Source organism: Chiroxiphia lanceolata, chromosome 28, assembly GCF_009829145.1.
Source record: "Chiroxiphia lanceolata isolate bChiLan1 chromosome 28, bChiLan1.pri, whole genome shotgun sequence".
In the NCBI taxonomy this organism is placed as follows: Eukaryota; Metazoa; Chordata; class Aves; order Passeriformes; family Pipridae; genus Chiroxiphia; species Chiroxiphia lanceolata.
The window spans coordinates 4,979,204-4,993,160 of record NC_045664.1 but is presented as its reverse complement, the minus strand read 5'-3'; the positions used below and the strand labels follow the sequence as shown (position 1 = coordinate 4,993,160).

The following is a 13,957-nucleotide window of genomic DNA, read 5'->3' as shown; positions in this document are numbered from 1 at the left end:
GTCCCGGGGCCGTTCCCCGTTCCCGGGGCCGTGGGTCGGTCCGGGTGTGCGGGGCCGTTGTCCCGGGGTCGGTCCGTTGTCCCGGGGCCGTTCCCGTTCCCGGGGCCGTGGGTCGGTCCGGGTGTGCGGGGTCCGGGTGTGCGGGGCCGTTGTCCCGGGGTCGGTCCGTGTTCCCGTTCCCGTTCCCGGGGCCGTCGGGGCCGCGCCGCGCGCGGGGCTCCCCCGGCCGGGGGGGCGGGGCCGGCCGGGGGAGGCGGGGCGGGATCGGCTCCCGCGGCCGTGATTGGCGGAGGCGGGCGGGCGCGCGGCGGGCGGCGCGGCGCTGATTGGCTGCCGCGGGCTCACAAACCCGCGGCGCGGCGCGAGCGCGGCCAGAGCGGGGCCGGGGCGGCGGCGGCGGGAGCGGAGGGGCTGGAGGGGGCTCGGAGGGGCTCGGCGGGCGGCGGGCGGTGGGCGGTGGGTCGGGGCCCCGGGTAGGGCGCGGCAGAGGGGCCGCCGGGCGGGGGGCGCGGGGAGGGTCCGCCGAGGCGGCCGCCGGCAGCGCGCGGCGCCGTCGGGGCCGGCGTCGGCGGGCGCGGCGATGGGCAGCGTGAGGGGGCCCGGCGGGGCCGCCCTGCGGGCGCTGCTGTCCGTGGCCGCCGGGCTGTTGGCCTGCGGCGGGGCCAGCGAGTACGACTATGTCAGCTACCAGTCCGACCTGGGCCCCTACCCCGGCGGGCGCTTCTACGCCAAGCCCCACCAGTGCGTGGCCATCCCCGCCGACCTGCGGCTCTGCCACAGCGTGGGCTACGACAAGATGGTGCTGCCCAACCTGCTGGACCACGAGACCATGGCCGAGGTGAAGCACCAGGCGAGCAGCTGGGTGCCACTGCTCAACAAGAACTGCCATATGGGTACCCAGGTCTTCCTCTGCTCCCTCTTCGCCCCCGTCTGCCTGGACCGGCCGGTCTACCCCTGCCGCTGGCTCTGCGAGGCCGTCCGTGACTCCTGTGAGCCCGTCATGCAGTTCTTTGGCTTCTTCTGGCCAGAGATGCTCAAGTGTGACCAGTTTCCCCAGGATGACGTCTGCATTGCCATGACAACTCCCAATGCCACCGAGGTCTCCAGGCCCAAAGGTAAGGCATGGCCGGTGCTGCAGCCTTGCTCCTGGCACTGCTGTCTGAGCTGACAGAGCAGCTGTAAGCCCAGGAGGGGCTGCGTGGGACCGAAGGGGGTCTTGCGGCAAGAGGAGGCTCACCTGAACTCTGCTTCTTGGCAGCAGCCCTCCTCCAGCCTCCGAGCACTCGCGGCACACTCCTGTCCCAAGGAAGGCAGGATGCCCTGCCAGCTGCTCATCCCTGTCCCGGAGCCAAGCCTCGGGACAGGCTGTTTGGGGCACGGCGGGGGTGCACCGGGGCTGGGCTGCAGCCCTGGTGGACCAGGGCCCGACCCTCCGTGCTCAGGTGCTGCGGTGCCCTGGCCACGGTTCTGCTCCCCAGCCCAGCTCCTGCAGGGCTGCTCCGGGCAGCAGGAGGGTGTGCGGCCCTCGCAGCATGAGGTGCTGGCTGGCTGCAGTCAACAGTGACTGTAGTTCTGGAGGGATCCCCCGCATCCCCTGCAGTCCTGGGGCAAGAGACGGGGCAGCCGGTGGCAGTGAGACCCAGCCCTGCCCTCGGGTGGGCTGTGGGCTGGAGCTGGGGCAAGAGACCTGCCAAGAAATGACCGGGGAAAGTGGACGTGGTTCGTGTTTGTTCCCATTGCATGCGGCACGTTTCTGTGGTGCCAGACTGGCTTGTTTGTTTGAGTTGCAGTGAGTCTGGCTTGTTGCTGGAAACTTTACAATAAATAAATATCCTGATGTCACTTTGGCATTCGCTGTCGGAAACCGGGAGAGGCTGGAAGGAGGGATGTTCGTAGAGGGAGATGGCAGAGGGCTCTAAGAGAGTGCAGTGCTTTTTGGGGAGCAGAGCCTCATTGGAAGGGATTGGCACTCCTGGGATAGTGATGGGCACTCCCGATTCCACGGGGGATAGTGCTGGTGCTTGGGAGGAGCTGGGGGTCAGGGATGGGGGGCTGAACTGTTGCCGTGGTTTCTGCACTGTTTCCAGAGCTACTCTGGAGGGGCAGCTGCCCTTTGCACTTACCTGCACAGACAAAGGCTGTGTGTGGTGCTGGGCTGGCAGCCCTCACCCAGCTGGCAGGGACCGTGCAGGGTCATCCTGCCCATCCTGGAGGGACTTACACTTCAGAGAGCCCTTCCAATACAGGGCAGAAAGGGGTGTCCTGCAGCAGAGGGGTCCCTAGGAGCCTTGTGGGGCACATGGAGGGCTGTGGCAGGGGGGCAGGCACGGGGGACACTCAAGCTTGGCACCCAGAGGAGCTCTGTGTCACATCTCACAGTGGCATCCAGAGCCAGGTGGAGTGTGAAGCCTGTGCCCGTGCCAGGGGCTGAGCTCTGGCTGCTCTCATTCCCAGCGACCCAGCCTCTCCTGACACTGATGGCAGTACAGCCACACTGGCTTGCCCTTACTGGTGTGATTGCTGGAGGAAGCTCTTTGTTTTCCAGGAAGGCTCTGAAATAATATGTCCTGTGTGAACCTGGACCCTTGGTCAAGACCGCAGCCGTGTTTTGTGTTGCAGGTACAAAGGTTGCTTTTATTCCCCAGGGACTTGCAGCCAAGCATGCTCCCGGGGCAGCTGGGTCTGAGCTGCCCCTTCCAAGGTCCGAAATAGAGTCTGAGCTGTTTGCAAGTCATTCATTTTACAGACAATGAGCCAGGACCTGGGAACAGTCTTCTGGATGAGCAGCATCTGCCAAGTTCTTCCATGTGTAGTTTTAACAACTTTCTGATCACCTTTCAGACCTGTCTTGGCAGCAGCACTGGGGTGGGACACTACTGCTTTCTTTTGGTGCCCCAAAGAGCTCAGAGCGAGCAGAGCAAACTCCAAGTTAAGTGCAGCCACTGTGAGTTGTGAGCAGCCAGCACTGCCGGGTCTCCTGGGTACCGCAGAGGATCCGCCGGCAGCTCAGTGACAGCAGGGGCCAGACCCCTCACCTTGGCTCTGGCACTGCCACCTCCTGCAGATGCAGAGTCCTCCTGGGTGAGCTGCAGCTCAGCCCTTGTCCCTGTGCTGGTTGGGTCCTTCCCTCTGTCTGGGCTCTGCCGTGGGCTCCCTGTTTGTCTGTGTTTTCTGCCAGTGCCAGCTCCTGGAGCCCCTTTGCTTTTGGGCACTGGGGTGTTTCCTGTTGATTCAAAGAGGGTCAGACCCCAGCAGTGTCCCCCCTTTTCTCTCGGCACTAATAAGAACGAGTCCTTTCAGTATTTTTCCCCATTAACACCTTGAAATTGGAATTTGTTTCTGCCTCTCAAAGAGCTGACCTGTTGAATTCCTTTCTCCTTAAGCACAGGCGGTAAAGCCTGCAGGCCCACGGGATGCATCAGGGGAGTTGCAGATTAATACAGCATTACACATTCCTTCTCCTGCCCCTGGAGTAAGCTGGCTCTACAGCCAGGCATTGGAAAATGGTCAGCAGGGAACAAGCGAGCTGGAAGCAGGCTGAGGTTGTGCTTGGAGTCGAGCCGTCAGCTGCAGCCAGGCCCCAGCTGACCTGCAGTGGGCCAGGAGGGTGGGCTGGAGACCTCGGCCACGGTGCCTCAGGGGGGCTGGGAGGGCAGGTGGTTTTGGGGGAGCTGTGGCTTTACAGAACAGCAGTTTTGGGGTACAGAGCTGTGCCAGAGCTGGCCAGCCCTCTGTCATTTGTGGTCCTGACTGTGGTGTGATGTGGTGTCCCAGAGCAGAGGACAATTTCCCTCCCTGTTGGCATGGGACAGTGTCCCCTGCACTTCTGTCCTGTGACAGGGCTGCAGGAGGCAGGGCTGGAGGATGGGTCGATGTAGATTGGATAAAAGGAATTTTTTTTGCAGTGAGGGTAGTAGAACGCTGGCACAGGTTACCCAGATATGGCAGGAACGCCCCCTTGTTCCTGAGGGTGGTCCCCAGAACAGTGATGAACTCCTGGCTCTGCAGCAGATGAAGCACTGGGGCTGTCTCCCTCCCGGGAGCACCCTCTCTCCCTTGTCATGAACTCATTAAATGTGCGGCCTGGAAGAAAATATTCTGACTGCTGATTTTAAAAATAAAGTGTTGGGGATGTCATCGTGTCCCCAGAGGTTGGCCTCTGCCTGTGTCACTCTGAGTTAAGATGGTAATGGTGGCAATTGCACGTTAGGGTTTTGGAAGAGTAGGTTACCCAGGTGATGGGCAGATCCCACAGGTACCGAGGTGCCAGGAGTGGGACTGTGCAGTTGACTGTTGCTGCTGTGAAGGCTGACTTGTGACGGGCACAGAGGGGCGAGCAGAAGGCCAGTTGCTCTGCATGTGTGATTAATAAAGTCGTGGTGCATGTCCCCAGGAATTAGCATTTGGCACAGAGCAGATTTAGGGGTGGCGAGAGGGGAAGAACAAGCCACAGAAAACAAATGTCTCGCCTGAACCCCTGTGGGGCTTCTGTGGCTGAGCAGACATGACTCTGTGGTCGTGGCCGTGCCCCCCTCGCCAGCTCTGCCCTCTCTTTCTGGGACACCTCTCTGCTTTTTCAGTGCAGCAATGCTGTGGGTTTACTGGCCTGCACGCAGGGACCGGCAGATGTTTTGCTGCAGCCTTGTCCCTGAGAGTAACTCCCTTGTGTGGGAAGAGCCCTCCATCCTGCTGGACCAGGAACAAGCAGCATCTCCCAGCTCCATAAATTCATCTGCCAATAGCGCAAATCTGCGTCTGTGCTGCTGGGTGGTCTCTGCTCTGGCTGCAGACGGGAACCTGGAAACAGATTCTTATTCTCTGGGTGCAGTGAGCTTTCCTCCCAGGACATGTCCCAGTGAAACCTCCTGGGCTGGCATATCCCAAGAGGCAGATGCTGGCCCCTGCCCAGGGCTGGCGAGCAGAGCCAGCTCTGCTCCTCTGCAGCCGTGAGGCTGCGCTGGGCTCAAAACAAAGAAGGAAAGACGACCCTGCCCTGGGACAGGGTGGGAGGGAGGGCAGTGAGGGGCTAGCCAAGCGCTGCCTGGGCAGCCTGCAGGGTGGTCCCCAGCACCCAGGGGAACACTGTGCTGAGCTGGGCTGTCCCAGCCCTGAACCCCCCCTGCCTGGCACCAGGGTGGCCCCTTGGTGCATGAGCCATCCCTGGGCACCGTCCTCCTGCTGTGCTGGGGTTGGGGCACCATGTGCTCACCTGGGCATGCCATGGGGAAGGAATGTCAGCAGGCCAGGGTCCCCTCAGCTGAATGCCTGGTCCTGAGAACTGTTCTCCCTGCCAGGGCTGTCTTCTTGCTGTCGGCAGCTGCCTGCCCCTGCCTGTGTCTGGCCTTGGGGCCACTGACAGCGTTGGAGTGGGGTTGGCAGGAGGCTGCCCGTGGCCAGCGCTGCCCTGTGATCTGGTGGAGGGCTCCTGGCCCCAGGCAGAGTGTTGTCCTGCAGAGCTGGGAGCTGGGAACCCGGGCAGGGTGCCTGGGCACGTGCCCCCCTCGAGGGCAGCAGTCTGGCAGTGTGGACAGCCTGGCTCTGTGGTGCTTCTCGAGCTGGCTTTTCACTGCCTCTCTCTTTGCTTCTCTTCTCCTGCCAGGAACGACTGTGTGTCCCCCTTGTGACAACGAGATGAAGTCAGAGGCCATTGTGGAGCACCTGTGTGCCAGCGAGTTCGGTGAGGAGGAGCAGGGGGGGCATGGGGTGTTCCCAGGTGGGCAGGGCCAGCACGGCTCCTGGATGGGGACCGCCGGGTTCCCCCGCTGCCCTGCCCGGGACGGTGGCAGTGTGGCCCGGTCTGTCCCCGAGGCCAGCAGCCTGTGCCTCTAGATGTCAGTGTGGGTGCGTGGAGGAGGGCGCTGCGGCGGGGCTGGGCTGGGCTGGGCTGGGCTGGGCTGGGCTGGGCTGGGCTGGGCTGGGCTGGGCTGGGTGTGCGGGATGTGCCCGCTCCCGCTGCCGAGCTCTGGGGGACAGGGACAGCAGGACAGGGCCGGCGGGTCCCGAGGCAGTGCCCGCACACTGCCTGGCCCAGGGGCAGTGCTGGGCATCCCTCCTGCTCGTCCTGGGGAAATGTGGGGCCTGGGGTCACCTGCCAAAGCAGCGGTGCTGCTGCAGGGGTTGGGGCAAAGTGGCAGTGCCGGTTCTTTGGGGAACTCAGTGGGGTTTGTGACTTAACCCTGGTGTTCCCAAGCTTTTGTGTGCTTGCAGGAATAGTGTATAGCATGGACCCTTATTCTGACTGCAAGCACGAAGGAGGAGACCAGCCTCCTTTTCCACCAGATTGCTTGTGCTGCTGTTATTTCTTTATAGCAAAGTTATGCTGCTCTTGTCAAATCTAGGCATAAAACCCCAAAGCCCGTCCTTGTCTAGCTAGGGCCAAGCTGTGAGCTTAAAAATGCAGAGCTACTTGAAAGCTGTGTCCTAAATATATTGTGAGTGAGTGAGTGAGTCAGACAATCGGAGGTAAACTGAACTTCATTTTAAAAAAAAGATTATCACAGGGAAAAATATTAGCTTTCTCAGATCAAGCCCAGAATTAACTGGTTTTGACATCCTTGCTGGTGTATGTAACTTTCCCGGAAGGTTATTAAAGGCATATTGAACAAGGTGTGCATTCCTGGGGGATTAACACTCAAATGTGCCCTGTGCCAGAGTGTGCTATGCAAACCCAAACCTGCTCTGCATGCTGGCGTGTTACCCTTTCTGCTGGAAATGAATTCTCGACTCTCCTGCAGATTTGGTATGCCAGAAGTCCTAAGTTCAGCTCAGGCTTTTTCTGAGAGGGAAAAGCATCAACGGGAACACCCATGTAATAGTTTCCCAGGAATGTGCATACTTCTGGTGGGTCTGGGAATGGGAGCAGGCACTCAGTGCACAGCCTGGCTGGGCAGCAGGAGATGCTGGGTGCTCAGAGCTCTGCCCTGGGCAGGCACGGGATGGGAGCTGAACCATAGCTCCCCACTAATGGCATGGGGAGAGACTGGGGGGAGCTTCCCAGGTGGTGGTGGGAGAGGGAGCAAGTGGCCTCCAGGACCAGCCCAGCTGGTTGGGGCAGGGGCTGCTTGCCTGGGCTTGCCGAGGCTCTGACTTGGGGACCTGCATCCCAGAGGAGGAGTGAGGGGTGCTGCTGGTGGCAGCGGCGGCTCCGTTGCTGGTGGGTCACTGCAATCCCCATCACCTCACCAGAGGTGTGTGAAGAGTGAGCTGAGGTGGCATCCTGCTGGTGGGCAAGTGCCAGGAAGGCAAATAACAAGTTTAACCACATGCTTGTCGTCAGCTTCTGCCACTAAATATCCTCCCGTGGTCTGGGACAGTTACACAAGGGGGAGCAGAGGCCAAACCAGAGGAATTCGTGGCCTCGGCAGAGCGCCTTGGGACAGTGACTTGCCCACAGTGTAAGTTGTTATTGGGAAATACTGTGGTGACAGTGTCCAGAGGGTGGAATATTTCTTGGCAGATGTGGCCAGTCTGTAGCCAGCTGGGAGCAGGAGCAAGGGCTGGGATGCAATGCAGGTCCTACCTGTGCCCTCTGAGGGAAGGCAGCACGAGGGCTCGGGGGGATGTCTCAGCTGGGCTGAGCAGAGGAGACATGGGCTTCAGGAAGTTTTCCCAAAGCACAGTGCGTGGCCCTTGGATCTTTGTTTAGTCTTGGGGCTTTACTGTCATGGGGTGATTTCTCAAGGAGAGCTGTTTATCTGGCTCTAAAATAAACTCCCGACCCTTCAGACTGAGGTTCCTCATGCACATCCACCAAGGTAAACACTGGCAGCTGACAGGTTACAGATCCTCATCAAAGCCAGACATGTACAATAAATGTTTAAACTAACATGTGCTGCATGGGGCAGCTGTTGGTGGGTTCTGCACCGATTCCCACCGTAACTGTTACTGGAGCTTTCTCTTACATCCCAGGAGCTCGTTACAGACAAGAGGTGAGGAGCACTTTGCCCACCACAGATATGTGGCTGTGCCAGGGTAGGAGGTGGCTGTGTGGCAGCCCTGGGAATGATCTTGAGGACAGCGCAGGAAGAGGGTGGCAGCCAGCTGTGAACACAGGGAGACTGTAAAGAAAAGGCAGAAGAGGGTGCTGGGGCTCAGAAGGGTGCCAGGGGACTGCCAGCCTCGTGGTCCAGCAGAACTCTGGGTTTGCCTTCATTTGAGCAGTGGTGACCGTGGGCTCTGGGTGCTGGTTTGAGGTGGCTCGGCAGCTCCTCCAAGAGCAGGACAGCTCCTGGTGGGGTGTCAGCGAGGGGTGCCAGGCCCCTGGCCTGGGCACAGAGCCGTGCAGGGGGCTGGGGCAGGCCCAGGGGTGTCACTGCAGTGTAGGTTTTGGTGCAGTGCTGATGTGCTGGGGCAGGAGGGATGCAAGAGGAAGTGTGAGATCGGCCTCCCGTGCCCCCACTGCCGCCTCCCCCGGCTGCCCTGGGCTGCAGCCAGCGCTTGTTTCTTACTCCTGGAGTTCATTCCATGCTCTGTTTCTCTTAGTGATTTTATTTATTGTTTCTGCCCTTTCTCTGGGGTCTGAGGGGATCCTGCTGAACGGGCTCTGTGGCACTGGGGACTGCAGAACAATCAATACATGCTGTTTATTTTCTCCCGGTGACTGACAGCTCCTTGCCTGCAGTCTTCTCCTGTTACAGCCCTAATGTGTCTTCTGGCAGGCTTCCTCCTTCTCAGTGATTTCTAAAGGAAGGAGAAATGAGGCTGAAGGAACAGTGGAGCTTTCCCTTCTCTCACGTTTCCTTTCCTGCCCATGAGGTGCTGGAGTGGGGCCCGTGCAGGCAGGAGAACACCAGAGGCAGGGTCCCGGTGACAGGCTCCTGTGCCATGTGGGGCAGTGGGTGCCAGTGCTGCAGCCGATGCCAAGGCAGCCTGTGCAGCTGCTGGACTGGAAAGGTGGCACGTGCTTGTGCTGTGGGCAGCCCTCTGGGTCTCTTCCTGGGGTCAGCTCCTGCCTGGCAGCCACGGCTGAGGATTTAGTGTGTCCAAGCAAACACATCCCGGGGGCTCAGAGGCGGTTCTGGCCCTTCTGCTCGGCGCTGAGGCGGATTTGGTGCAGCACGGGGGGAGCAGAAAGGCCAAGGCTCCCAGTGAGGAGCTGTTTGCTTTGGCAGCTCAGCTGGGGCCCGAGCCAAGGCTCCATCCCTCCTGCTCGAGCCTCTCGCCCGCCGCAGGGGCGTTCCCAGGGCTGGGGAGGTGCCAGACGAGCTGCCCCAGCAGCCACTGCACCGGGGTCCCCCCTGCCAAACCCCGGGTTTAGGAAAGCCACGAGCCAGGGGCCGCCTCCCCCTGTGGGGTGGGGAGCTCTGGGAGTGGGATGTGCACTGGGAACAAATGTGCCCTCGGGTGCTGCTGGCCTGGTGTGCGTGGGAACACGGCTTTGATACCCGGGGGCCTCACCTGGAACATGGGTTGGAGCTGCAGGAATGTGGCCCAATTTGGGGAGCAGTGGGGGCCAGGGGGGCCGGGTCACTGAAGGGGGGTGAGGGCTGAGCAGAGATCGTCGTGCTCTGTGATTGCTCAGCCTGCAGCACTGCAGGCAGCTGGAGCCTGGTGCTCCCTGAGCCAGGCTGTGTTCACCTGGGCAGCACTGCAGGCTGTTGCTGGTGACAAGGACATCACTGCTGGGAAGAGTGGAGTCTGACACAAACTATTTGCACCCCTGATCTGCCTCCTCCTTCATCCCCCTTGGCGTTCTCCCATCTTGGCTCCGTGTGCTGCTCTGCACGAGCAAGGTTTGGATGAGGTTTTGGTTCACATCTGGATTTGTGGTTCCCCTGGGCAGCTCCCATGAACCTGCATCGCTGGCTCAGTGTGCAGGGAAGGGAGCAGCTGTGAGCTCCCACAGCACAGGATTACCAGGCCTCCTTTGTCTTCCATGCTTGGAGCAGGACAGCTCCTGCACCAGCTGCCAGGTCCTTTTCTTCCTCTAGCAACAGGATCGAGCCTTGCAGTGATCCCAGCAGAGCAGTCTGCAAACAAGTCATTTCACAGAAGTCTCTTATTGTGCCACTGTAATGGTGTTTTACATCCCTCCTGCACTGGCCACTCCTGTGCTTAGTGCAAGGGCTCCAGGTCAGCACAGATAAAGAAACTGAGGCTCACACTGAGGGGTGTTGCTGCTGCTGCCCAGTTATGTCATGGAGTTTAGAGCTGCCTGAAAACTACTCACTTCGTTTTCCAGATTTGTTGCAAACTGATCTGGTTCAGCATCTCTAGCTCTTTAAAGCTGGAACTTCTTTAGCTTCTTAAACATCCTGAATTTGGAAAACGGATGGAATGAAAATTTCTGTTGGGTTTCCAGTCCTGGATTACTTTCCTGTACAGTAACAGTGTAACACGACAGGGCTCTTGGCAAACCCAGCAGTGTTTTTGGCACAGGGGCAGGCAAACACCACTGTCCCTGTTGCCAGGGCAGTGGATGGGAGCAGAGGGTGATGTCTGTGCTGCTGCTCGGGGTTGTCAGCGCTGTCCTGCTGCCATCCCTTGCTGGAGGGGGGAGCAGCGCTGCCTTCCAGGGAGCAACACGTGTTTGCTGCTGCACAGACTTCAAGGAACGATGCTGCGGAGCCAGAGGCTCCTGTGGGCTGCCTGCACCCGCCCTCGGACTCAAATGAGAAGGGACAGCAGCCAATTAATCACCTCTCTGAGCACCAGTTATCTGCAGCTCTGAAGTAAACTCCCAAACCTTGGAAATGTGTTAGTAATTTTTGGCCATATGTGCTTTTCCCCAAAAAGGAGGCAAAGCCAAATGGCTCAGATGTGATACTTTAATGTACAACACATTTTCATCATTTTTACCATGTATGCAAAATTCTTCTTCATGGTCAGGCAAAAGAACATTAATTTTGGTTTTTTTTTGGGGGGGGGGGGGGTTGGGATTAACTCGGGAAAATGTTGAGCCCAAAGAGGAGAGTATTTTCCATGGAAGTTGTATCAGACCAACTCCCCTTCTCCTGGGGAGGGTGCAGACACGTCTGTTCTGGGCCCTTTAGGCTCTGTGACTGGATCTCCTCAGCTCCATGCAGAGACTCCCAGTGCTTGGGAACTTGTTTCACAGGCACCTGAGGGCCGGTGTGACTGCAAACAAATGCTCGAGAAGCCAAATTGACCTTTTAAATGATCCTTTCAAGAATCTCTCCATGCCTCCAGAGCAGGGAAATCACCCTGTTTACTTAGCTAACGTTTTTCTTTCAAAGAGCTCACCGGCAGCTGAACAAGTCTCCTCTCAAGCAGAAAGCGCTGGATGCTTTGCTGGGGGAAGGGGAACAGAGAGTCAGTGTTTGACCTTGATGCTCTCCCGGGTGTGAGGGCGGCTCCATCTCAGGCACAGGGGTGTGAGTGACACCACGGGCCATGTCACTGAGCAGGGGGTGCAGGAGCTGAGCGGGGACAAAGGGGGTGCAGGAGTGGGGCACTGGATGTCTGCAGTGGGGCAGGGCACTGCTGCTGTCCTGGGACCACGGTGCCAGTGCCCCCTCACCCCCAGCCTCACTCAGCAGAGGCTTTGTGCCGGTGAAGGCTGCTCAGGAGTTGTGTTGTTTTTCCCCTCTCTCTGGCTTGTTTTGCAGCTCTTAAGATGACCATAAAGGAAGTGAAGAAGGAGAACGGGGACAAGATGATCATCCCACGGAAGAGGAAGGCGCTGAAGCTGGGGCCCATCCGGAAGAAGAACCTGAAGAAGCTGGTGCTGTTCCTGAAAAATGGGGCAGACTGTCCCTGCCATCAGCTGGACAACCTCGGCCACTACTTCCTCATCATGGGCCGTCAGGTGAAGACCCAGTACCTGTTGACAGCCATCTACAAGTGGGACAAGAAGAACAAGGAGTTCAAGAAGTTCATGAAGAAGATGAAGTCTCCCGACTGCCCGACGTTTCCGTCCGTGTTCAAGTGATGCGGGAGAGCCGCTGCCCGGGCTGGGCTCGCCCCTCTGCAGCAGGGGTGCTGGAGCCAAGCCCTCCTGCTGCTCCATCCTGCTCCTCAGAGCTCCCTCAGTGACCCCAGCCCTCCCACATCCCTGCTGTCAGTGTTTGCCCGCTGGCCTGGGCGTGCCACGTGTGTGCCCCGAACAGTCGCTGGGGTCACACACGGTGTCTGTCCACGGCAGCTAAAGACCTGTCACTCCACAGACATGTACAGCCATTCAAATAGCAGCTGTCAGGTAAAGAGGGCAAGCAGAGGGGTGTGAGGCGATGTCCAGAGGTTACACACCTGCAGAAAGGACCCTTGTGACCATGTCACTCCTGTCTTCATGGCTGCAGGATCGCCCTGAATTCCTGTACGAACCAGAGCCGGCTGATCAGACAGACATCCCATCCTCACAGTCCCCTTACAACCTCTGAGAAAACCTCCTAATTGCCCTCACTGTAAAAAAAATCCCGTTGTAGTCTAAACGTGCTTTGTCTAAGCCTTAACCCCAGGTCCTTGTGGTGCCTTGCTGGGCTGGAGCCCTTCCTCACCAGCATCTCTCCAATGTCTCACCAGGTGCCTGCCCTGGCCTCTGCCACGCTGTGAGCCCCTCGTGCCCAGGGCTGTGCTGCTCCCTGGCAGCCCTGGAGCCCCTGGGCTGTGCCCTGCAGTTGTGCACTGGCCATGGGAGCAGAGGGGGCTCTGTGCCCCACCCGTGCCTTCAGCCTCACGTGGGCCCCCAGCACAGCAGGTCCTGCTGAGCTGCCCTGCCCTCGGCCTGGGGGGCACTGCCCTGCACGGGTGCCCAGTGCTGCTGGTGCCCAGTGCTGCTGGTGTCCAGAGCTGCTGGTGTCCAGAGCTGCTGGTGCCCAGTGCTGCTGGTGCCCAGTGCTGCTGGTGTCCAGAGCTGCTGGTGCCCAGTGCTGCTGGTGCCCAGTGCTGCTGGTGTCCAGAGCTGCCTCCATCTGAGCCCCCTCAAGGGTTGGCCCCCCTGGGGCTCCAGCTGGTGGGAGCTCAGGACCAGCTCCTGCAGCTCCCTCACTTCCCCAGTGATGTTCTGATGGTTCCTCCAGGCTGCTGGCACAGTCCCAGAGTGCAGCAGGCTGAGGACTCGTCCCCCTGGAGCTGCAGGGAAGCGTCGGCTCCGCCTTTCCCTCCTCGCTGTCCCTGTGGGACCCATCAGTCTGGGCTTTGTCTGTTTGATCTGTCACAACTTGGCTTTGTATCATTCTACATTTTTTCCCCCCAATCAAAATGTTGTGTTTGTATGATTTCAAATAGTTTATGAAAGACAAAGAGTATCTCATCCGAAGGATTGCATTTATCGACCAAACTGAAATGCATTATTCTGTTAATTGGACAAGTTCTCTTTTCCATGGACCCATATCATTCCCCATTCATTGTCCTTCCTGCTTCCATTCAGTATTCTCATCCATCAGCAATACTCTAAGAGAATGAATATCTGAGAGCTGAGATAATCCTGCTGTATCATGGTTAAATGAAATAACAAATCCTCATTTTTGAGGTTTGAACCAAGCCCACTCAAAGCTGGTAAATTAATTATTCCTTAGCTCAGGAGTGCTGTTTATTCCCCACGTGGGAACAGAGCTGTGGACTTGGTTGTAGAAGAATTCCACGAAGAAGCCAAGCACTCTGAGGAATGATGTTTCACAGCTAACAGAGAGATGGATTTAGGACATGAACTTTGTAGAGAGTCCCACTAGGTTGTCTTAGACCACCATTTGTAGTAGTGTTGTTTCTTTATTGCAAAATTAATCATTGTAGATAATGTGCTTTTATCAGTGAAGAAATAAATAAACAAACCACAGGCTTTAACCTCACAGATTGATGAGGTGAGTGATGGAGAGGGCTGGCAAACCCAGCTGGGTGGGAAATGGAGTGAAAGGCTGGTTGTCTGTGAGTGCCCACAGTGGCAGCACCATAAAAGCCTCGCAGGGACCGGGGCAGGGACCTTCCATCTCCCCTGGCTCCCCTTCCTGAGCACACAGGAGCTGGCCTGGGGGCTGTCAGCAGTCCCAGGGGTTGGAGTGGG

At 58.6% G+C, this 13,957-nt stretch overlaps 1 protein-coding gene across 3 annotated transcripts; it reads left to right on the top strand.

Annotated features, from left to right (window-relative positions):
- Nucleotides 1-564: 564 nt before the first annotated feature.
- SFRP1 (secreted frizzled related protein 1) lies at nucleotides 565-13,747 on the top strand. Of its 3 annotated transcripts, XM_032712736.1 has the most exons (3): nucleotides 565-1,115; nucleotides 5,600-5,677; nucleotides 11,568-13,747. In XM_032712736.1, the coding sequence occupies exons 1-3, from the start codon at nucleotides 581-583 to the stop codon at nucleotides 11,888-11,890; spliced, it is 936 nt and encodes a 311-aa protein (XP_032568627.1). In that variant the 5' UTR covers nucleotides 565-580; the 3' UTR covers nucleotides 11,891-13,747. The 3 variants fall into 3 exon arrangements, with proteins under 3 accessions (XP_032568627.1, XP_032568629.1, XP_032568628.1); XM_032712738.1 differs by lacking the exons at nucleotides 5,600-5,677; nucleotides 11,568-13,747 and adding an exon at nucleotides 1,262-1,842; XM_032712737.1 differs by lacking the exons at nucleotides 5,600-5,677; nucleotides 11,568-13,747 and adding an exon at nucleotides 1,259-1,842.
- Nucleotides 13,748-13,957: the final 210 nt, after the last annotated feature.